The sequence below is a fragment of the Antedon mediterranea genome, chromosome 11 (assembly GCF_964355755.1).
Source record: "Antedon mediterranea chromosome 11, ecAntMedi1.1, whole genome shotgun sequence".
NCBI classification, from domain to species: domain Eukaryota; kingdom Metazoa; phylum Echinodermata; class Crinoidea; order Comatulida; family Antedonidae; genus Antedon; species Antedon mediterranea.
The window spans coordinates 15,235,908-15,259,595 of NC_092680.1; the positions used below are offsets into that span (position 1 = coordinate 15,235,908).

At 32.0% G+C, this 23,688-nt stretch overlaps 1 protein-coding gene across 1 annotated transcript in view; it reads right to left on the reverse strand.

Annotated features, from left to right (window-relative positions):
• LOC140062938 (ras GTPase-activating protein 1-like) overlaps positions 1-23,636 on the reverse strand; it is a 30,267-nt gene extending 6,631 nt beyond the window's left edge. The window contains exons 1-20 of the mRNA XM_072109330.1: positions 23,419-23,636; positions 18,612-18,761; positions 13,621-13,756; positions 12,827-12,897; positions 12,134-12,251; positions 9,718-9,749; positions 8,789-8,841; positions 7,725-7,872; positions 7,122-7,200; positions 6,454-6,589; positions 5,420-5,502; positions 4,682-4,840; positions 4,089-4,318; positions 3,357-3,606; positions 2,985-3,144; positions 2,177-2,319; positions 1,373-1,488; positions 958-1,044; positions 804-871; positions 7-101 (exon numbers count right to left, since the gene is read on the reverse strand). Coding sequence (XP_071965431.1) covers positions 7-101; positions 804-871; positions 958-1,044; positions 1,373-1,488; positions 2,177-2,319; positions 2,985-3,144; positions 3,357-3,606; positions 4,089-4,318; positions 4,682-4,840; positions 5,420-5,502; positions 6,454-6,589; positions 7,122-7,200; positions 7,725-7,872; positions 8,789-8,841; positions 9,718-9,749; positions 12,134-12,251; positions 12,827-12,897; positions 13,621-13,756; positions 18,612-18,761; positions 23,419-23,621 — 2,517 coding nt within the window. The 5' untranslated portion in view covers positions 23,622-23,636. The remainder of the gene's footprint in view (positions 1-6; positions 102-803; positions 872-957; positions 1,045-1,372; positions 1,489-2,176; positions 2,320-2,984; positions 3,145-3,356; positions 3,607-4,088; positions 4,319-4,681; positions 4,841-5,419; positions 5,503-6,453; positions 6,590-7,121; positions 7,201-7,724; positions 7,873-8,788; positions 8,842-9,717; positions 9,750-12,133; positions 12,252-12,826; positions 12,898-13,620; positions 13,757-18,611; positions 18,762-23,418) is intronic.
• Between the last annotated feature and the right edge of the window lie 52 nt (positions 23,637-23,688).

The window sequence follows — 23,688 nt, forward strand, 5'->3', positions numbered from 1 at the left end:
ACTTACTTTGTAGTTTGCACCAAACTCCACCTGATTGGCCAAGTTTTGTATCGCCTTAGCAACTATTGTTAATGTTCGACTTGCCATTGGTGATGGAGCATCTATTGAACCAAAGCAAAAACATGCTTTAAAAAATACTTATATAACTCAACATTGTTAATGGCAAACCTCAACTAAATCTTGAATCAAAATTGCTATACAACATTCTCATAATGGACCACTCATTTATCAACATTCACTAAGTGAGTGGCCGAGCGGTTAAGACAGTGGAACCGTAATTACGTAGCCATAACACCGGCAAGGGTTCGAGGCTCACTTGCTCCATGGTGCTGGTGGTAGAACGAGTCTTCTCGGATAAGGACTATAAACCGTAGGTCCAGTGTAAACAAAGCTCATGCGCACTTTAAAGAACCTAGTACATCTTTCGAGACGAGTAGGGGGTTACCCCGGTGTACTAGTCCACACAAACACAGCCACTGTCACACACAGCCACTGTGCAAATTGGGACTGAACTATTTTAGAGGTGTTTACCACCTGTTGGTCCAGATCCTTTACTAACTGAGTTAGTGAGAAGTCGAATAAATAAAAAAAAAATAAAAAAAATAAATAAATAAAAAATAAACCGCAAAGAATAAAGTATAACTTTTGATTTAATTTATTTCGATACCATTCGAGTTAAAATACAGATAAAAAGAACAGCAAACGTAATCATGTATGGTACCAGGGATAGCCATCTAAATCCCCAAAAAGGATTTACAACATTAGTCTTGAAAGAAATACAACTGGAAATATGTTATACTTACCAGAAACAATGTTAAATAATTTTGGATTTAGGATTGCAGGACAAATTAACCTCAGGAAAATAAATCCACTGAAAAATAAAAGAAAATACTTATTTAGTGTTCCTGATACATGTGAATGAATTGGAATTGTTGCAAGTCATATAGTCTATCTCACCTTACAACCCTAGCATGTACTATTTCATCACTTGGCCATTTTGATTTGACATCGCGTTGCAAACAACCACACAAATACCTCAATGCTCTGAATAAAAAAAAAAATTAAGGCTGTTGATTTAAAAAAAAAAAAAAAAAAAAAAAACAGTGTGTATTACTAAAACATTCATAGTTATAAAAAAACTATTTCGAATTATTAAATCAACGTATATAATATGCAATTTTTTAAACTAATGATGATGAGATGGTAAAGAAAACAACCCTTAATAAGATTCTTGGCAGAACTGTTCAAGCGTGTCTTGACCTTTGATCTGTATTATTTTCTGTTTGCTTGTTTTTTGTTTTTTTTTGCTAAAAGGAATAAAATAAAAAATAAAATAAATAAGGAGGTAAGAACATAAGAAATTGATACTTACGGAGGACAGAAGTTTGTTGATTTAAAAATTGATTCTGTGATTTCCGTTAAAAACCCTACAAGATGTTCAAGATTCACAGATACATCTGCTCCTTTCTCCAACTTTGCTGGATTCAACTGAAATGGATAAAAATGAGAATAAATTTCACCTGAGTATGCTAAACTGTAGTTATAGTAATATATCTGTCTCTTCATTGTCAAAAAGTCTGCTAGAAAAATGAAATTATTTAGTGTATTATGGTATCATCATTTGAATTATTCAGGCTTCATTACAATGTACGGATGATCCTGATATGATTTGATACTGGTCAATATTGCATACTTTTGTCTTTTTTTAATATATACTTTTATTTTGTAATAAAAATAATAAATAAAATTGAATTGAATTACCAAGATAGTCCCATGGTTTAAAATGTTGTTAAAATTAAGGAATGGTATTATACTATACAAAAATGTTGTATCTGAATTTAGCCTAAGTTAGTGAGGTGGGATTACACAGTATTAAATTATACAGCTTCATTATTTATACATTTCTTTTTTTCATGTTTAAAAAAAAAAAATCCTTTAAAGGGCAATTAGTCAACCTTAGCTTAGTGTTTTTCAACATTAAAATGTTGTAAACATCGATTAGAATTCATCTGGATTAGTCAGCATGATCTTGATTTAGTTGCGGTTTTAGTTTAAAGCATTTATACAGGTTATAATAAAGTTTAAGACTAAAGTAGGTTTTAGGAAAATGGTCATAAAGTCTTTTAATTTTTGTATGTATTTGTGTAAAGCAAATTCATTATTGATGCTTTCTTACCTCACAGGACTGTTTGGCATCCATAATTTTCTTAACAACTTCTCTCAAAGCTCTGTGAATAAACGATTGGGCAGATGTTCGCATATACCTGTCCATTAATGTTGTCGCTAGTGTGTTGGCCCGAAACAGGGTTGTCTGGCCCTCTGAAAATACAAAAATAATACATGGCACAACATTATAGTAACATTACAATATAATGAAAAAGGATTTTAATATATACATATCATTATGTATAAGAAATCTATTCAAAGAAGGCTTCATTGGCAAAATTCATTCTTGAGATAAAATGTCACTACTTGTCATCAAATTTAAATTTCATCATGTAGTCGTCCAACTTTACAAGTTTTTCTTTTTATTTGATTGTAGAGACAGCAATTTGTATAAAAAAAATGGCCACTATTTTCATACAATAGTGCTGTATCTTCGTAAGAATATAATACAAAACACAATTTGAAACCCAATTTTCTGCAGTTTCTCCACTTTTTAAAATGTTATTCTCGATCAAATTCAATTTAATTTTCACTAGTAAATACAATAGATATTTGATCTCATCTCCCCTAAAGCCCTGTCAAACTTTTTTGACAAAAAAAGTGTGATGTGTCCAAATGTGGTAGTAATATGACATCATCATGTCCATGTATGGGCACATCACATAATTTTGTCACATATAGTTTGATAGTGTGGACAGAGCTGTACTTGCTTAATATGACATCATCTGACAATATATGACATAATTTTGTCACAAAAAGTTTGATGGTGTGGACAGAGCTTTACAAATACACTTGTTCATAGACAATCAATGAAATACCTTCATGTTCTATTTCCCTTCTATTTAGTGCTTCTAACAGTCCAATTTCTTGACCCTCTCGTCTAAAGATATCTAAAATTACCCCAGCCAGCTGTGGTCTGTCTTTAACACATGCCTCTTCTAGAGCATATATAATGTGATGATCTTCAGCTAAAATCAGCTATTTGAGAGAAAAGTAAAACTAAATTTAGTTTGCTGTTTTGTACAGTATATATACCTCCCATGCTAAATCACCAGATAATATTATTTATAAATTATTTCAGACACACAAAAGCATTTAACATTTAAGTTAACAAGGCCTACAGATAAAAATGGATTCATTTTAAATATTTATTTGATATAACTTTTACCATAAATTGTTTTAAAAATTACCTCTTTCAGTCCCTTATATTCTTCAAGTGGCATCAGTAGTTCCTGTACAAACTGAATCTTTGCTCTAATTGAGCCCATCTCTCCTTTGCTCTGCGATGCAACAGATATAAGTGGGTACCAATCGTCCACAGACTGACCACTTGGTAACTTCTCAAGCAGAACGGTTGTCCGACACACAGGAATGGCCTTTGCTTTCTTGCTACCATTACATACATCAATAGTAAATGAATCAATGTCATCTGGAAAATCACTGAGATAAAAACACATACTTTGTTAGGTACAGTGAAAGACTGAATAAAAATAGTAAACATTTTTATAAAATAAGTCTACTAAAATATGTTACATATACCGTATATCATCTGGTATAATTCCACCCGCCTAGAAAACAAAATTGAGCCGACTTTCGGGTGAGACTTTTTCATGAAAAAAATGATTGGTAAGCATTTTTTGTAAAAACTCATCTGAACTTCCTAGAGAAGGGCCTACATCCAGACAAAAGTCAACACTGGGACTATACCTGGGGATATGGTTGTTTGTGAAATCAGACATAAAGTAGGGGGTGGGATTAGACCTGAAGTGGGATTATAGCCGAGGATATACGGTATACATATGGTACATGATTATTTTGTGTTTTCTTGGGAGTGACTAGACTGATTTATGAATCCCTCAGAACATGAATTTTGCATTGAAAACAAAACTTACAATGCCCCCATATGGTAAATAATCACTTACTCATAAATGAATTCTTCATTCCATATAGGTCTATTGCCCTCTTGTACTTGAGTTCTAGCCACCTTAACATCATTCAGTGATATCACACAGTAGGGGTGTGGAAGTTGTTTGGCAGGCATTTTATGAGCTTCAAGGACTGTCAATGCAAGGCTCTTCAGCTGCTTTAGACCAGACTTGTTTGCCGGCCTAGCTACTCTAGAACAGTACGACCTGATAGCTTGTATCCAAGCCTAGAAAAACAATTTATAATGTACAACATATAATCATTAATAACAAGCAATAAACATCACTTGTACTCTGCATAATAGTTGCCTTCATTATGTGAAAATAACGCATACAATCAAATATTGTATTTAACAATAGACTACAACTTGGTATTACTAGATTACAACTAAACACATTAAAACTAAGTGCTTTGAAGTGGTGTTATTTTGGCTATGATAAAAATACTCATACTTGGCAGAGTAAAGGCTTTGAACCAGAACCATTGGATTAGTTGAAAATCATAACCCCTAGCCATACTGCCATTAAATTATTTATTGTTACATAGTATTATTACATAACTGTATAACTATGTTACTTTTTTTACATACCTGTGTAAGTTCTGTGGTTTCTGCATTCAAAAAGAAATTAGTTACGTCGTTCATAGCCCGTACAACAATCTGGAAGCAATTAGGGCGCCCAAACAGACTCTCATGTACAGTGTACACTGAACTGTAGCTCAGATCAATCAAGCCCTTTGGCCGTGTTTTCTAGAAAATGTATGCAAAACAGAATATTTTATATTTTTCTTTTTTATTACAAGCACATCAAACAGCAAGTAAATTCACAAGTTAATTAAGATTGTATTGTTCAGATTATTAAAATCCTCTGGATGGTATGATGTACATGATGGGTTTCATTGTTTAAAGTTGATTGGTGGTTTTTTTTTTTTTTACCATATTTAATGAGGGTGATCCATCCAGCAATTGCTGATCATTAGGGATCAGCAGAGGTTCACAAGACAAACATATACACAAGATGCTCTACATAAACAAAGTCTTATTACAAGTCTTTGGGAGTGGAGTTGTAATTTTGTCCTTAGTAAAAATCCTGACATGTGACGGGACTTGAACCCAGGACCCTTGAAGTGGTAGCCAAGCATCATAACCACCAAGCCACAACTCCACTCCAGTGGTTAGGTTGTAAATCATTTAAGCATATAGGGTACATCATTTGTTTTAACAGTACAGACTCAGACACCCACACAGAGACACTCACACAGCAGACTGTATGAATACAGGCGTGAAATAATACAGTTGAACACTGTACATTTATCTGAAATACTATACCTTATCATTCTCAAAGAAGAGTAGATGTTGTTCTTGTGCGTTGAGTATGAAGTAATACTCCTTCCATTTCTTGTGTTTACTGCCTAAAAAAGAAGATAATCTACAAATTAACAAATAGGTAATGTTATGTGGAGAGGTGTAGCTTAAGCCTTGATTTAAATACACATTAACAAATAGGTAATGTTATGTGTGGAGGTGTAGCTAAAGTCTTGATTTAAATACACATTAACAAATAGGTAATGTTATGTGTGGAGGTGTAGCTTGAGTCTTGATTTAAATACACATTAACAAATAGGTAATGTTATTTGTGGAGGTGTAGCTTTAGCCTTGATTTAAATACACATTAACAAATAGGTAATGTTATTTGTGGAGGTGTAGCTTTAGCCTTGATTTAAATACACATTAACAAATAGGTAATGTTATGTGTGGAGGTGTAGCTTGCCTTGGAACATTTTCGCCAGTGTAGCGTAGCAAAAAGCTATACAAAACAACCTTATTGCTACACATTTTGAAAATTGTGTAGCAAAAAATACAATACAAAACTATGTTTCTCGACTTAAAAATCAGTTTGATTAGCAATATTGCTAAACAAAATTTTTAAATGAAAATTTAAAATACACATTAACAAATAGGTAATGTTATGTGTGGAGGTGTAGCTTAAGTCTTGATTTAAATACACATTAACAAATAGGTAATGTTATGTGTGGAGGTGTAGCTTTAGCCTTGATTTAAATCCTGTATCATGAGACTAATGCTTGGTTCCCACTAAGCGGCAACTCGTAAATTCGACCAATCACAAGCGATGGATTATTCCATTTTATTACTGTTGTGTTCAAGTGAGATCCAAGCTTAAAGCTTGGATCTCACTTGGATGCAACGGATGTAGGTTTAACACGAGTAATTTGACCAGTCACAAGCGATGGATTATTTGAATTGGTTGGTTGGTCAACTCACTTGCGTTGCATGTACGTACTTGGATTGTATCCTAGTGGAAACCAAGCTTAGTGTGATGCAACTATTTTCATTTAACTTACTTTTCTTGCTGAGATGTCCCTGCATAACCGATTTATCCCCACTCATGAGATACAGACCGCTACTTCTGCGTTTGCGTATTTCCTCCATGTTTACATTTGGTCGGTCCTCAGCCTCTTGCATTAGCATTTCCGTCCTCTACAAAAATAAAAACATTTTGTTTAACTGTAAACAAGAGTAAATAACTATTCTCTGATATACAGCTCTTTTAAATGTAGTACAGCACAGCAAAACACATCTGCTGAAAAATGTATAGAACTGGTATATTTACACAAAAATAATAATTTAATCTGAATCAGAATATTATAGGAGTAAATTTTCTTTGTTGTTGATCCAATTCGGTACGATAGGTAAGTACAAAACGACAAGAGGGAAACAACAAAGGCAGTAAAACACAGCGCCCTCAACAACACTGAGGTGTCCAGGTTGTAACTAACAACAGCCTACTTGAACAAGTATTTTTTCATTTTGTACTATTGTACTCTATTGGATTAACGAAAATGTACTCTTATTTGTACTATCCTTCAGGTTTAGTAATATGGTTACTTTTAGTATATAGAGAGCATTTAATTCAGGTTCAGGCTACTTTAACTATTAATATATAATTAAAATTCTACCCTTCAGTTTGACTAAATTGCAGTACATTCTAGTAATAACAAATTTATCTCACCATTGGTCTTACAGGCTCTGTCAAAGTATGACCATCAACAATTTCTTCTTTCATATAATGCTCTACAATTTCATCAAGGCTAAAATATGTAACATAAACATTATGAAAAAAAAAAAATAAATACAAAAAAAAAATTAAGATTATCAATTTAAATTTGTAAACAGTAATTTGTAAACTGGAGCTTTATTACTATCAGAGTCCTTTTAAGGGCGCCATAGCCATAGTTGAAAATTTAATATGCAACTAATTTGCAGAATGGCTATGTAACATGTAATTGATGTATACTTGAAGGAAGGAAGGATAAAATTACTTGTTTATTTTATGTCTTTATTGTATGTATTGTCCAATCAGTAATACCCCTGATACAGGGGCTATTTTGTGAACCAGTTCATCAGGTTAACCCCCTACTGATAATTGGGTTCCTGTGCACATGGGTAAACTGTGTACACTGGACCAATGATTCATAGTCCTTATCCAAAGACTTGTTCCACTACCAGAACTAGAAGTGAATTGGTCTCAAACCCATGCCGATTATTATTGGTCTGCCTTGACCGCTTTGCTGGCCTAAATATAAACCATGCTTAATGTAATACTGTACAGTACCTGTTGTAGTACCGGCCACCCATCATGTACTGCTCCTGTAACTTCTGAATGCGAAATCTCTGTATAACATCTTGACCACGAAAAGACAGTGAATAATCACCAGGGTTCTTGTCACTATTACGAATAATGAAACTCCCAATATCTCCATCTACAGGGATAAAAAAGTACTATGGTTATGGCATGAACCTATATGTCCTTGGTTATTGTAAATCCCATACTTCAAAGAATGGAATATGTCATTAATTATAATGATAATAATTATCATGATCTTCCCAAAGATAATAATCTTGTATTTAACCTTAAAGAAAAACATGAAAAATGAAGATTAAAAAAATAAGATTTTAAATAGGCCATTTTGCAATTTTAACAAAGTTAATCACTTCTGTAGAAAAAAAACCCTGAAAAAATAATGTTTTCACTTATAAAATGACATTTAAATAAATGGTTAAATTCAACCAAAAACACAGTGGCTGGCAGCTTTTATATAAATATAATTTTTGGTAGAAGTGAATAACTATCTAGTATTATGTGACATTAAAATGGCATATTAAAAAATTGTTCTTTAGGACAATGTATATAAATCGAAAGAACAATCAATTTTACATAGCACCATTTCTATTACTAGTTAACAACTGTAGGTCATCGGAAATAAAGTGAAATCATAATCACAATAATTAAAAATAATAACTACTACAGTAGTAATGACTATAATGTTTATGTGTTTAAATTTTAAATGTAAATATGTATAATTATGTTTGTATGATGTAGTACTGTATGTTAAAGCAGATATTAGCCCTTGATGGCATTTGCAGCAATAAAGCAATTGAATTGAATTGAATTATTGTCAATGCTATTGCAATGGTCTCTATTCTATAATATACATTTTAAACCCAGAGTTACCCTTTAACTAGTTCTGCAGTGGAATAAGAAATGTAATGTAATATTTATTGCCATCCATAAAAAAAATTAAACAGATAATCCTTTAATTAAGCTCAAGAGCTTGTTTCAGAAGGGGTCAACATAAAAAAAAATTATACTACTTATTATTTTATTTTAAATATTACCTTTGAGAAGTAACTCAGCTGCTTCTTCCTTTGTAATTCCGCCATGAAACCACCTAGCAATATTAATACAAAATCAAAAACACATCACATCTCGTAAATTGCAAATGGTTTAAAACACACAGCAAATAGGAGGGTGGAACACTGGTGCAAAGAATGAAAATTAATAATTAAGGAGCACAATATAAAAAGGCATAAGAATACAAGCAAAAAACTTTGTTTTCTACTTTCTACTAAATTGTTTATTCGCATTTAAAAACTAGAATAATATAAATTCAATCTATCTTAGATTTTCTATGAACAATACAAATTAAACAATAAATAACACAAATGCAATCTCTTTTGATGGAACGTCCCAGTAGGAAAATCCCTTTTGAAAATTCCCTTTCAGCCAGCAGTTCAATCGGACGTCCCCGCCATCAGTTTAATCGGACGTCCCCGCCATCAGTTTAATCGGACGTCCCAGCCAGAATTAGATGGGACGTCCCAGCCAGAATTAGATGGGACGTCCCAGCCAGAATTAGATGGGACGTCCCAGCCAGAATTAGATGGGACGTCCCAGCCAGAATTAGATGGGACGTCCCAGCCAGAATTAGATGGGACGTCATAGCCAGAATTAGATGGGACGTCCCAGCCAGAATTAGATGGGACGTCCCAGCCAGAATTAGATGGGACGTCCCAGCCAGAATTAGATGGGACGTCCCAGCCAGAATTAGATGGGACGTCCCAGCCAGAATTAGATGGGACGTCCCAGCCAGAATTAGATGGGACGTCCCAGCCAGAACTAGTTGACAATGCAATGTGTCTTGGTCAAATTGTTACATTTCACATTTTTATGTTGATTATTTTAGAACACAGTAAGCATGCTTGACATGTGTGGGTGGAAAGCTTTTAGATTTAAAAAAAAAAAGAATAATAATACTACTACTTACTCTTTTCCTTCATGTGGATCTACATTGGCATCCTGGAAAACAAACAAAACAAATGTATTATTGCATCAATTATTACATATTTATTTAAAATAAATAGCGACCTAATAATCTAAAATTGAATAATGAAATACCACCACCAGGGATTAAAAATATTTAGTTATTTATTTTCATCTAATTTTATCTTAAAAAGAGGGGTTTATCAAATAAAAAGATGAAAAGGAAACCAGTTAGATGAATAATGCATTGTTATTCATATTAATTTAAAAAAAACCAAACAAACAAACTTGAATTGAACCTTGTGTTTGTTAATAATAATAAATTAGAAAAGTAAAATAAATGAAAGAGTACTAGTTAATGACCGGATTCTCAAAAATCTATTTTGTTTAATTCTTAAAATTTAAAAGTAAACTTTTATATGTAGTTAGGTAGTAAGGCACATCAATCAAAATAACCAATTCAAATAAAAAATTGAAATAAAAACAAACTTCAAAAGTCAAAGTAACATATTTTTTATAAAAATTACCAAAGTTTTCTTAAATTTTCTGGATATTGTCTGGCTTCTCCACTAAGGAATAAAGACACGTTATTGTACAGTACACAGTTATAGTTAGATTTACAGGTAACATTGATTTTCCCAATATTGGACTCTATGAAAACCGACACCTATTCTACAAACAGACCTTTCTTGTCGTTCAAAAGTACTTTTTTTTAAACCAATATACCTGAATTCTGGACAAACACACATCAAAACAGCCAAAGGGTCTCAAGTATTGGGAGAGCTAACTCTATCAGAGAAATGCCTTAAACAAATTCTACTACAAGTTCATGTTAGGATTAAGAAATCTAAAGTGATAGATACTAATGTAAAATTGTAATGTAATCACTGCCCACTCAAAGATTAGAATCCTACACACGCCCCATTCTTTCGCCTTCCCCTCGATAATCTTTTTGTTATCCTACAGTACCCCATAGTTTATTGAATTGACTGTCAAATGTTTTTTCATATAATTTGAACCATATGAAGGTCCAAATGGTCTAATGGTATGATTTCTGCATATCAAGCAGGTGATTCCAGGTGTGTATAATTGGGTGTCTATTTCTTATACTCACAGATTTCTCAGTTTGAAAATAGACCTTGGCCTTTAGCTACTGTTTGATGTTCATACCTTATTGCTAGGCCTACAAAACTAAGTCTATAGCTAGTGTAGGCCTAAAATCATCCACGAGAGGACAATCGAAACAAGTAACTTAGATAGTGCATTGTTTTTATCATAAAACGTACATTTAATATAAAGCATGACCTGGTTTAATAATTACTAAAAAAATATATATATGCAGTTTTACAAACTGTCAACAATTGCTGTGAAAGTGTATTTAATTTTCAGTACTGTATATCACTTTAGAGTTTCTCCTTGCGTATTATTAAATATACAAAATGTTTATACTTATATCCTCTCTCTTTAACCTAATTGACATTTCTAGATTCATTCCTGACATTATAAAAGTACATACACATTAACATCACATTTCAAGTAATGTATATGACTCATCAAAATCACAATTATTATCAAGAGTGGTATTGCAACTATTAAAAGATTCAGGTAATTTTTAATAAATTAAACATGAGAATAAAATGTTAGTAATTGTTGAATAACACACTCATATTGATTGTGAATTTATTATTATCCTCTTATGAATACAGCTAGTATATCTAACCATGGAGCTATAAAATTCTAATTTTATAGCTCCATGATCTAACCTATTCCAAACTAATGAACTACAGTACTGTATAGTCAAATATTCATCTCTAAAGCTCTGTCTATACTATCAAACTTGTTTTTACAAAAAATGTAATGTGCCCATATGGACATGATGATGTCATATCACTACAATATTTAGGTAAACATGTTTAGGCACATCACAGTTTGATGATAAGTTGATGATTTCGGGATGCGTTTACTTCAAATAAAATTATAGCCCAATATAATAAACATATAAAATTTGATTGGTTTAGTTTTCTTTTAATTCGGAGTGAAAACAATTAATAACAGCAATTAATAATAGCATTTAATAATAGCAATTAATAATAGCAAATTTAATCACTACAATAAAGATAAACTTACTTTACTATGAATAATCGGGTGAACAATAGTGTATTGTCACTTAAGACAAAAGAAGATTCTAACAAAACATCCATTGTATGTAAAACAGTACATGGCATGTTTCTGCGGCATATCACCAATATTATACTGTATAAATACCGTAATAATATACGCTGTATATCATTTTTGTGAAATCTGACATAAAGTGGGATTAGACCTGAAGTGGGATTATACCCGAGGATTATACGGTATTTGAATTTTTTATTATAAATAAGAATTTTTTACAGTACAGAATTGTTAGCCCTGATACTTACCAAGTATTTAACAAGGTCTTTAACAACTATACCACTCTCACTTGTTCTTTGTGAAGTGACCCATAGCCAACCACCTTCTAACTCATTGTGAACGACAAAGATTTCTCCTTCAAGAAAACTGTAAAAAAAAAGAAAATATTTTGAAACGAAAGTCAGACAATAATGAGGACAATAATAAACAATTTTATAATAAACAAAATGCTATTTTAATATAAAAAAAGTATCCACAATCGAATTAAATGGGAATGGAGCACTGGCTAACCACTGTATTCACATCCAGCAACACAGCCCCCGTGTAATATTATCTAAATTAAAAAATAGATTAGACTGCAGCATTTAAACTTTAAAAATGAGTTCAACTATAAAAATGTAAACACAAACAAATTATAATTTTAAAATCATCAGGTAAGTACTAGTAAATGAAAGATGAATGATATGGAATCAGAAGTGATGCAAAGACTTGAGATTATTGGTCTGTTTGTATTAGTCTTGCTTGTTTTAGGATGGGATGCTAAGCTGTTAGTCCTGTGTACATATAAAGTCATGATGAAGTACCACTCCGGGTATATTGATAATGGTAGGCACTACACCAGGGTTTCCATTGGTTCGTCCACAGAAGACATGATCTAGATTTCTAGTTAATAACTGAGGAATGTACACATTTATTACAATATTTTAACCATGAAATCCTACCTTAACTCGTCTGTGTCAGGAACTTTGGTGTAGGGGAGTATCGCCATTACCCGTTTCCGATCATCAACAGGCTAAATATGCATTAAAAAAAACCCTTATAAATTATATTACAGTAACAAATGCGATATCTCATAACATAATTGACTTGTTGCAAGGGCATATCCAGGACTCTTGAAATGAAGGTGTGCAATGATTGTTAAAAATGCTCACCATTGTGTACCGGTGAATAACCCGTTGTTTATATTCATCAGGGAATAATTTCGCCAGTGTAGCATAGCAAAAAGCTATACAAAACAACCTTCTTGTTTCACATTTCTACAATTGTGTAGCAAAAAATACGATAGAAAACTATGTTTCTTTACTCAAAAATCAGTTTGATTAGCAATATTGCTAAACAAAATTTTAAAATGAAATTTTTCCCTGTTCATACCTCGTTTTAACCCCCCAATTATTGAGAACATGCGGACACTTCTCTATTATTTGTATATGTGTATGTACTGTATCCTCCAGTACGTAATCTACGTAATCTATCTAAATGATAATATGAATAATAAACAATCGTGGTTTTACAATTCAATGTGTACCTGTAGGCCTAATAAACTTTTCTGTAAAAAAAATCAGGATTTGTCTCTGTGAATTAGTAACTTTAAATTAAAATTGTGTCAGATAATGATGATTATTAACTTTACATAACAATTTGTATTTTATGGTAATGTTGTCTCCCAATAGGAAATCCTTGTATAAAACAAGCTGAATTTTAGAAACATTTTTAAAGTCAATGTTCTTTTAATTACCTCAGGTGGAGCCACTGGATACTGTAGTCGTTCACTTTTCAGAATGTAGGAAATATTTGTGTAGTAACCAATAAGATCACTCATAGATTCGAACTGACGACCTCCAACATAGAAATCTCCACAAACTGCTGTGATTCTGTAAAACATAAAACATATTACTATAATACTGTAGTTTACTGTACACTTTAAATGTATGGAAAAGTATGGAAACATGGTATACTGTGCCATCTGTGAATTTGTGTATTTTGAAAGATGAAATGAAAGTATTGTAGTCTGGTAAGAAAACTGTGGAATCTGTACAGTATAGGAATAACAATATAACACACCTTTGACATATATTATATCAAAAAATAAAACAAAGATTTTTATATTAAAAAATAGAATCATTGAAAAATTAGATGGCGTTAACATTGAGACTTATCGCAGCACATGCATTCATGTGTGCAATTTAAAGTTTACTATAGGCACAGTGTAGCCCTATTATAGAAACTTAGTAATGATTAGGTTTGGCACCAGGCAGCCAAGGTTAGGGTTAGGTCTACTATGCCGATACAAAAGTTAACATGGTGGAATCTGTCAAGATAGTATTATAATTGACAATCCCTTTGCATACATGGCAACATATGAAGTTGAAAAAATGGGAGGTGTTTTTTTAGGTCAACAGCACCCTCTATCTGTTATTGAGAGGTAAGGGGTGCAGTGTGTGACGTCACAAGCGGTATTGCATGGTGGCTATGCGAGAGGAATCCTCTTTCTTTCCGTTGAGAAAAAAATCAAAACAATTACGATCGCAGACTGGTCGTACAATGGCTTAAATATTGTACATTTTTTTTACATTATTTTTTTTGATAATGCAAAAAACCATCAAAATTCAGAAAATGTGGAAAACTGAAAGCACCGGAAAACCGGCCAAAGTGTTGGCATGTACTGTATGACTTCAGCACGGTTGATAATCACATCTATTAACAGACATGTTTAATGTTACCGTCCTCTACACTGTATAACTAAATAAATAAAAAAAAACAACAAAATGCGACTAGATAATTAATATAGATTCACTCTTAATAGCACTACAGTACAGTACCAATCAAACATAATGGTTATTAATAAACTATCCCCCGCCGGACACCATTCCGGTATTTCTTAGTCGAGGTTTCGGGGATGTTATATGACCAAATAAGAATAAAATAAGCTACAGGCATGGAGGTATACCTCCATGCTACAGGTAGGCCTTTCATTTTTTATTTTAAAAAAGCAGTATAATGAATTGAAAATTCACCAACATGCTTTTTATGAATAGCATAGCCCAGTTACTCTCGACACTAGTGACATTGACAATGACAAATGAAAATTTGCGATAAGCAAATTATTCCAAACACATTGCTTGAACAGTCATTTAAAAACAAGCAAGTCTGGACAAGTCTCAAAATCACTGGACCATATTATTATAATTAAACTGTTTTGTTAGCTACTGTATAGTCAATATGAGACAAAACAGTCTTGAAAACAATAATATCTTTTAAACAGACAAAAATAAAAAAATTCCATTATGATTATCAATCACTCTAATTTTAAATTTACTATTTTTTTTACAATAGAATTTTGTGATTTAAAAAGTTAAAATCCACCATTTTTTATTTTCATAGAATTTTAGAAGAATTATTAAACAAAACGATAATTGTTATACTTAATGTTATACTATTAATGCTTATTAGGATAAAATGGTATTAAAGTCTAGACTAAATATAATTCATGTACATCCAAAGAAGAGATCAAAGGGCTAAAAACAGCTGAGTGCCCATACTGTACATCAAGGTCATTAATAAGCTAATGATTTTTATCAATATTTAACGCAGGGGTTGTTTAGGGCAAAAATGTGTTTTAAAACCATAATTATTCTCCTAGAGTGTTACATTATTCATTTCTTTATGATTAATGAGAGAATTCAAGAGGTGAATTTAAAATAAAGAGTAGTTGTCGAAAAATGTTAATAATATATTTTTAATACAACCATGTCATTGCCGACTGGAGGCATTTCAATAATTTTAGTATACCATATTATCACAAATAGGAATTATTTATGATACCATAAACGTCAATTGATATTGTCCCCTTGCTTTCAATAGAAGAATGTCAACCTTTAATGTGTCCACACTATAAATAATAACTAACTATTATATAATAATACAATAGTGCTTAAATTGTTGTTTATTAATTATTCGTTTATTGGTCACTGACAACTGACTAATAACCATTAAATCAGCTTCTGTGTGTGCATGAAGAATGTAATGATAAAATATGTTGTACACAGATGTGGGTTAGAAGTCAATACGGGTGTTAAAAAAGGGACTTTTTTATAGGATTTTTACTTCATCATAAGTTAAGTACAAAATAGATCAGAAAATAAAATTGTTTAAAGTATATTTTATTTCTTAAAGAAGTTTATTCTGAAATAGCATATAACCTCCACAGAGAGAGATGGGAAATTGAATTGTGTCAACGTCTTTTAGCTTGAGGCCTAATGGTTGGCGCCTGTGTGAAACATATTAGACTCCTAGATCAATACAACGGCTGTAATGCCTTCGATTATCACTGCTTTTCATTACGAATATCTGTCTATACAGTACAGTAGGCTGGTAAAATACTACTGAAGTTTACTACAGTATATGGTTCGTAACATTACAACTAAACATCATTATAAATAAACTGTGTTATCAATATTTTAAACAAAATTGTTTTAAAAAATCTTTGTAATTTGTATATCAATTTTATACAGTACACTGACTGGTTCTGGCTGTCTTATTTTTTATTTAGCCTCAAAATGCTCAGGTTATGTTAAATATGTTTGAATTTATAAGTTTGTCCATCGGGACAGCCCTTTTTAAGTCAAATACTGTACTTTTCCAGTGTGAATACTTGGTTGGCGTGGGACCTCAGGCAACTGATTATGCAAGCACTGCCTCCATAGAAGTAGCTCATCCAGGCTGGCAATTGGCTACAGAATCCCATCACTTGACATGGTGATTATGAGTATGAAACTACATAATTTATGGCATGTAATCATTAGGCTTCATTCCATACTAATGATGTAAACATTTAAACTACAGTATTTACTGCTCACTTTCTAGTGTAATTCATGAATGTCAGTGAGTGAATTAATATCATGTGAAAAACACCAATATATAATTGGATTCATTAAAATAATTATTTCAAGGACATTCATCATAGTACATTTAAGTTTAGTATGTTAATTTTTACCCAGACAATATTCTAAAGAAAAACCACAAATATCTGTTTTGTTATGAATTTTATCATTACACTACAGATATTATTTTATATAATTTTTAACTAGTATCTTGGACTAAACCAGCATAGCAACTACAAAGTGCAATAATAATTCAACATACTGTTACACTCCAACACACGGTGCTCCTTTACAGAATTAAATTACAACAGTATAAATTCATTTATTTTAAAGCTTAAAATATCAAAAAACAAAATTAATTAAAAGAAGATTTCATAATTATTCAATCATATTTTGTTGCATACACATCTTTAAAGGTTTTTTAAATTTGTCTAATTTTATGCAATTGTACAAAAGAAAACATAAATGTATTATATTTTTTACTATAATAAATTATTACAATATTAAAATTGATTTGCTTGTTTTATAAGAATGGTAAGCTAGTTATTTTGATTTTATCATGTCAGGAAACAGGTGGTTTAAACATGTAATGATGGGGTCACAATAGAGTGTACAGGGTATTTTATGAATTCTGAAAACACATAAATTTAACACTTGAAGCAACAAAAAAACAGATGCAAATGAAATTGATTCTCTTTCATATATCTTTTGCACTGAATTAATGATTTTAAAATATTGCCAGTACATAATTAAAATGTTGATATATCATTGTATCAAGTAGACAGTTTAAAGATTGAGTATCAGTTGTATAGTAATGAAGACAAATATCTCTTACACTTACAGTACACATTGCCATGTATGATCATGTGAAAAATAAGGATCATTGTTAATGTATGTTACCTGTTGTGATTGGGTACTACTGTACTGTACCATCATACTAATACAGAGTACAGGTACTGTACAGTATACTGTACTTTATCACCAAATCGGATTAATTAATTTGTTAAGCTTGGTTCCCACTAGAACGTAACGTAACGCACGGACGTAAACGCAACGCAAGCGTTTTAACCAATGACAAGGGAAGTTATAGACAGTTAGCAATCACAAGCGAATAAGCCATCGCTTGTGATTGGTCAATTCACTTGCGTTGCGTTACATCCTTGTGTTGCGTCGCTAGTGGGAACCACGCTTTAGTGATGCCATGATGCAACATAAACACTGTAGTGTTTTGCTAACAAAAAAAACCATTTAAAAAAAATATTTGTTTGCTACGTTTGAAAATTCAGCTTTTAAAATTACAATCTTATCAATAGAAATGGCAAAATACAAGAGAGTACTGGAAACAGATCTAGCGCGACATAGTTTTGATGACGCATGGCCCACCTATGACAATCTATCAAACGCAAGCCTTCTCATTGGATGACAAAAACCTCCCCCGGACTATGCAGTGTACAATCGCCTGTAAAAATGGTTTTCACCCACAGAGCGAAAGCTGTAAACTTTCTCTAGGTTGTCTCTGGCTAACATTTTGTAGACAAGTCATGACTTTTTGCGCCTAACAAGCAAAAAGCGTGACGAGAAATCAAATTGCTGTGCAGAATATGAATAGCTGCCAGTGCTAAGCAGCAATTAATCAGTATGTTAAGGTTAATCAGTATGTTAAGGTTAAACATTTAGTGATGGCCCTTCATGACAAAATATATTTCACATGTGTACACTAGTTACTGTTTTATTTCACTGACGTGAACTAATATGATTTGAATGTGTTTAAAAATCAATAAATAATCACAATCACCATGATGAAAGAAATGATAATTAAATTAGTAAACTTAGTATCCTAACTTACCTAAAATGATTAATTCCTTTCACTCCAAGGTAGGAGAGAACATAAGAACCGGGCTTCCTCTCACTCTCACGAACCAGATAAGCACCCATCTTGCCGCTATTCTGTAGCCGCATTTCAGCGGTAGCCCGATCAAGGCGTCCATGATACCATCTACAGAACAAAAATGTAAGTTTAGAAAAAATGATATCAAATTTTACTTTGTAAATCAGGAGAGTGCTAACTGCTACCCTTAATTGTGTCACTATGGAAAGAGGAAGTTGTAATGACTATTTATAGTAAAAAAGATCAAAATTAAATATACTTTGACAACAGTTATAAATTTGCTCCAAATAGAGGTATCTTGTCCTTAATAACTGTATATAATACTTCAGGGTATGTACACTTTAAATAATTAACCTTTCTGTGTGTCATCCTTTAGCTATTCTTCCGACATCAATGTGATAAATGCCATTAAAAACAAGCAAATTGTCAAAATGAATTACTGTTATTTTTTCTAGATTTTTAAAATGTACCGTTGGTTACCTATATGTAGGTAACTTAAAGCCCCATTCCCTACGTTTTTTAGATCTAATTTAAGATCACAAACTATATTTAATGTAAAAATAATACTATATGGTCCTATTGCGATAACTTTTTTCGTCTTTAAACGGTTAAAAATGTGAAAAATAAGTCGATTCTAATAATTATAGCGGCCCGCTATAAATCCCAAAATGCATTGCGCGCGGATGGATATTTTTGTTTTTCACCTGTAATTCGCCCACTTTTCGATCGATCGTGAGGCCAAAACAAATGGAAGACTCCTAACTTTTCAGCGAAAATACCGGGTTTTCCCCAATTTGTATCAACGGAGTCTGGCAAAAATAGAAAGACAATTAATGCAGCAACTATACAACGTCAGGCTAGGTATATAGGTAGCGTACGATGTTCGTACGTTACCGATGTTTACCAGCTAGGCCTACAAAACTAAGCCTAGCTAGGCTAGGCCTAAGACCGTCCACGAGAGGTCGATCGCCGCGAGCTACTTAGGTAGTGCATTGTTTCTCACTTTTTATCATAATTTACCATAAAACGTACATTTAAGACAAGGAATGACATGGTTTAATGTTTTTAAAGTGATATATATGTATTATTTTCCAAAAAACGTCCAAAATTGCAGGGAAGGGGTCTTTAAATAAAACTGGCTGTGGGCAAATCCACTATTAGCTAAACATCAATCAAACTATAATTTAATCATCACAATAAAAACATTGTTATTTTAGATCAATAAAACAGTAAGTCTAACTCCAGAAATGGCTCATTTTGGTTTATTCAGTGTACTATATATAGTATAACGCGCTAAGTGTATTGATTGGGTAAACTATATTTACAATTAGGCTAAAGGGAAACTCAACATTTCTCTGATCTAAAGTGAATCCTTAATATTGACTTAAGTGAAGCAGTATTTAATTTAAGTGAAAATCTTGATTAAAATCGTGATTGGTATAATCAGTTGTTACATTCCCACTTAATACAGTGGGGAAGGGAAAGAAAATGTAAAATCTTATCTACTAAGCAGAAAAAATCCTTAAATATTTATTTAAAAGGGAAATATATAATATTACAGATGCATTGTCCCCCAAAATCATGAAAAATAAAGATATAAAATCAGACTTTTACTTTTGTAAAAGATACCTAAAAAGAGCATGGAAATTTCGAAATGATTCACTGAATTCCATGACTCAATAACTATGTTATTACATTGCTCTACATTAAGTAAATTGAAAAGGGGTGGGGGAGGGGGTTGGTGTGTTTCGTAATAACCTGTGTTTAGTCAGGTGATTTTATTTTATACACTTTTACTATATTTTGTTTTGTTTTGTATTCATTTGTGTTATATTGTTATTGTGAAGGATGCAGCTTTGTACTAAGTTTGCCACCGATCTAAAGGTGTAATTCCAAATAAATAAATAAATAAAAGGTCATTTTGCAGTTCAGTTCACGTATATAAAGACAAAATAAACCATTAAATTTAATCAAAACCCCATTGTCTGACAGACAATTTGACTATTTTTGCTTTAAATTTCAGATTTGTCTGGTAAATAATTTTATGCCGATCCAATTTTTGGTCAAAGCGAATAACTATTATGTGACATAAAAATGGCATATTCAACAACAAAAATATTAAAAAAAATATTTTTTTCGGGGGGACAATTATATCTTTAATTTTAAATATGATTGGAAAATACAGCCACTACCTGTATTAATGAACATTTAAAGTATTTCAGAGACATGTTTATGACTAAGATTCCGATTGTATGACCTTAGCTAACACATTGGGCAGGGAAAAATTTCATTTTAAAATTTTGTTTAGCAATATTGCTAATCAAACTGATTTTTGAGTTGAGAAACATAGTTTTCTATCAAAATTTTTGCTACACAATTGTAGATATGTGTAGCAAGAAGGCTGTTTTGTATAGCTTTTTGCTATGCTACACTGGCGAAATTATTCCCTGTTGGGGTTTCTTTAAAAGACACAAACGACATATGAGTTCATCTTATTGAAAAACGATTAAAACAAATTACAGTTCTACAGTAGTTTCTTTCCACAAGAAATTGATTTAAAGAATATTCTGTGTGGATGAGTCAGCCAGAGACATACAGTAAAAAACAAAAACAACAAATTGACACAAAGCTGAGAAACCAATTTTAAATTAAATTTTGAATGGAATCTTTAATAGATGTTTTCAGTGTTATTGTCAATTGATTGACCTAATAAATTTAAATAATCTCTAATTAATAAACCATCTAATAATGATAAAATAAGACATTGGATTGATTTCCATAATTATTCGCAAACTCTCCTTTACTATACAATCGGAAAGGGAGCGTTTGATGGTCTACAACTGTACTGGGACATGCCAATTTATATACTTTTGTAATAATAAATAATAATAAACAGTATTTATATAGCGCCTAATGGATCACTGACCCCTCTAGGTGCTTTACATAGGACTTTAACTAATGGTAATAAACTATCCCCCGCCGGACACCATTCAAGTATTTCTTAGTCGAGGTTTCGGGGATGGAGACAATAATGTGAAAAAAAAAAAATGTAACTAAGCTTAACTATGCTTAACTAAGGTAAAACTATCCCCCGGCGGACACCATCCCGGTATTTCTGAGTCAAGGTTTCGGGGCAAGAATTAAGAATAGAGAGTAAATGTACAATATTTTTGTATCATACAATCTTGCTCTACAGGCCTTCAAGAACTTCAGGGCTTTTAATACAAACATTATCAGCAGTGAATACAGACTTAGTTTCTCTTTGGCACGAATAATAATGACTATTGATTTCAAGGCAAGAATGACCTCAAAATTAATCTTTAAGCTGCAATAGGCTGTAAGTGTAATAATTTAAAAAACAAAATCATAGTGTTTGTAAAAATCCCAACTAATGCATTAATTTAAATATGTTTTTTTGCTATTGTTGTTCAACATCAATGTCCACAAAGTTTGTAGTGTCATAGTGGTCAAAATCTAAACTTCTTTTTTCTCTTTTTATCATAATTAACCATCATAGAATATACAGTAAAACAACAAAAATAATATTTAAATGTATTATTTTTACATGATATGTTATTTTATTGGATGATAAATTAAAATAAATTATTTTATAAGAACACTTATTAATTAGTGTTTCTTAAACAACATTAAAATCATTATTTAAAGAAGTTTTATTTAAAAAGTTTTCAAATTTAAAATTTTGTAAAAAAAAATATTGTATTGTACTTTCTTTGTGTAAAATTGTGAATTACAAACAGGAAGAGGAATTCTATTCAATAAATATCCGCATTAATGACATGTTTTATCAAAACACAATAATTGACACTTCAATGGAATGTGTACAATACAGTAGTGTACTTTATAATGAAAAAAAAAAGATATCATATTATCCTCTTTTGTTAAAATTTATATTCAAAATTCATACTGTATAATTATAATAATATTTAAAAACTCGATGAGAAAAGATACCCTGTAATAATTACAGTAATTGTTGAAATATTAATATACTTGATAAACGACTGAGAATATCCAAGTCAGAAAAAAACACCCATGCCAAAAATATTATATTCTCATTATAAATTAGTTTACTGACTTTAAACTTTAATATTCAAAATCAGCCCATCGTGATTTTACTACATACATTTCTAACTGAAAATCATTTAAATGGTTAGGTTTAAAATTAAGTTCAGGTAACCTGTAAAGGCTTTAATAGTACAACCAAGGCAATCTAACAACAGGACACTGAGCTTGCCTTGCCTTGCCAAGATATGAACTTGTAACAGTCCTTTGATCATATATGGCTGCGACTACATATTCTCCATGGCGCGCAGTGTCTCGTTGACGTTAGGGGAATGGAACTGATCGTGTTGCAGCCACAGATAATAAACGCTTTGATCTCAGCATCATTGTTAGATTGCTGTAGTACAAATAGGGAAAAAAAGGCTTGCATGATTATAATAAGCACATCATTCAATATATTCTTGTTTAAAGTAAGTTCGTAGACATAAACACAGCAGCAGTCCAGACATGTGATGTTCTGGAGTTAATTGTTTTTATTAGCATGCATCATAATATATTGTAATTAGACATACACAACGCAATACAACTACAATTATAGCTAAACTGGGAATCTTTATTAGGCCTACACCACCAACAAAGATGTTGACTTGGGTATTATTATAACCTAGGCCCATGTGTGGTATTGTTTTGGAAGTTTACCCCCCGACAATATTGGAGCGTAGGAGGTGAAGATGATAATACTCACTCGTTCTCGGGAGGAGCTTGCAGATTCGCATCAACATATTCGTCCGGTTGATCATTGTTCCCATCAAATGGATCAAATTCTTCTTGTTGGATTCCTACTAGCTGGTCAATATCTTCAATACTGCTACCACTGGTGGCCAACAGCCGACTCCGCGCATCGTCATTGCTCTGCGGAGCTAGCGTCGCTGCCATCGTCGCAGCCATACTTTCTGAAATTAACTTCGCCCCACCTTCCTCCTCCTAGTAGTGTGAATGGATCATGGGAATAGCC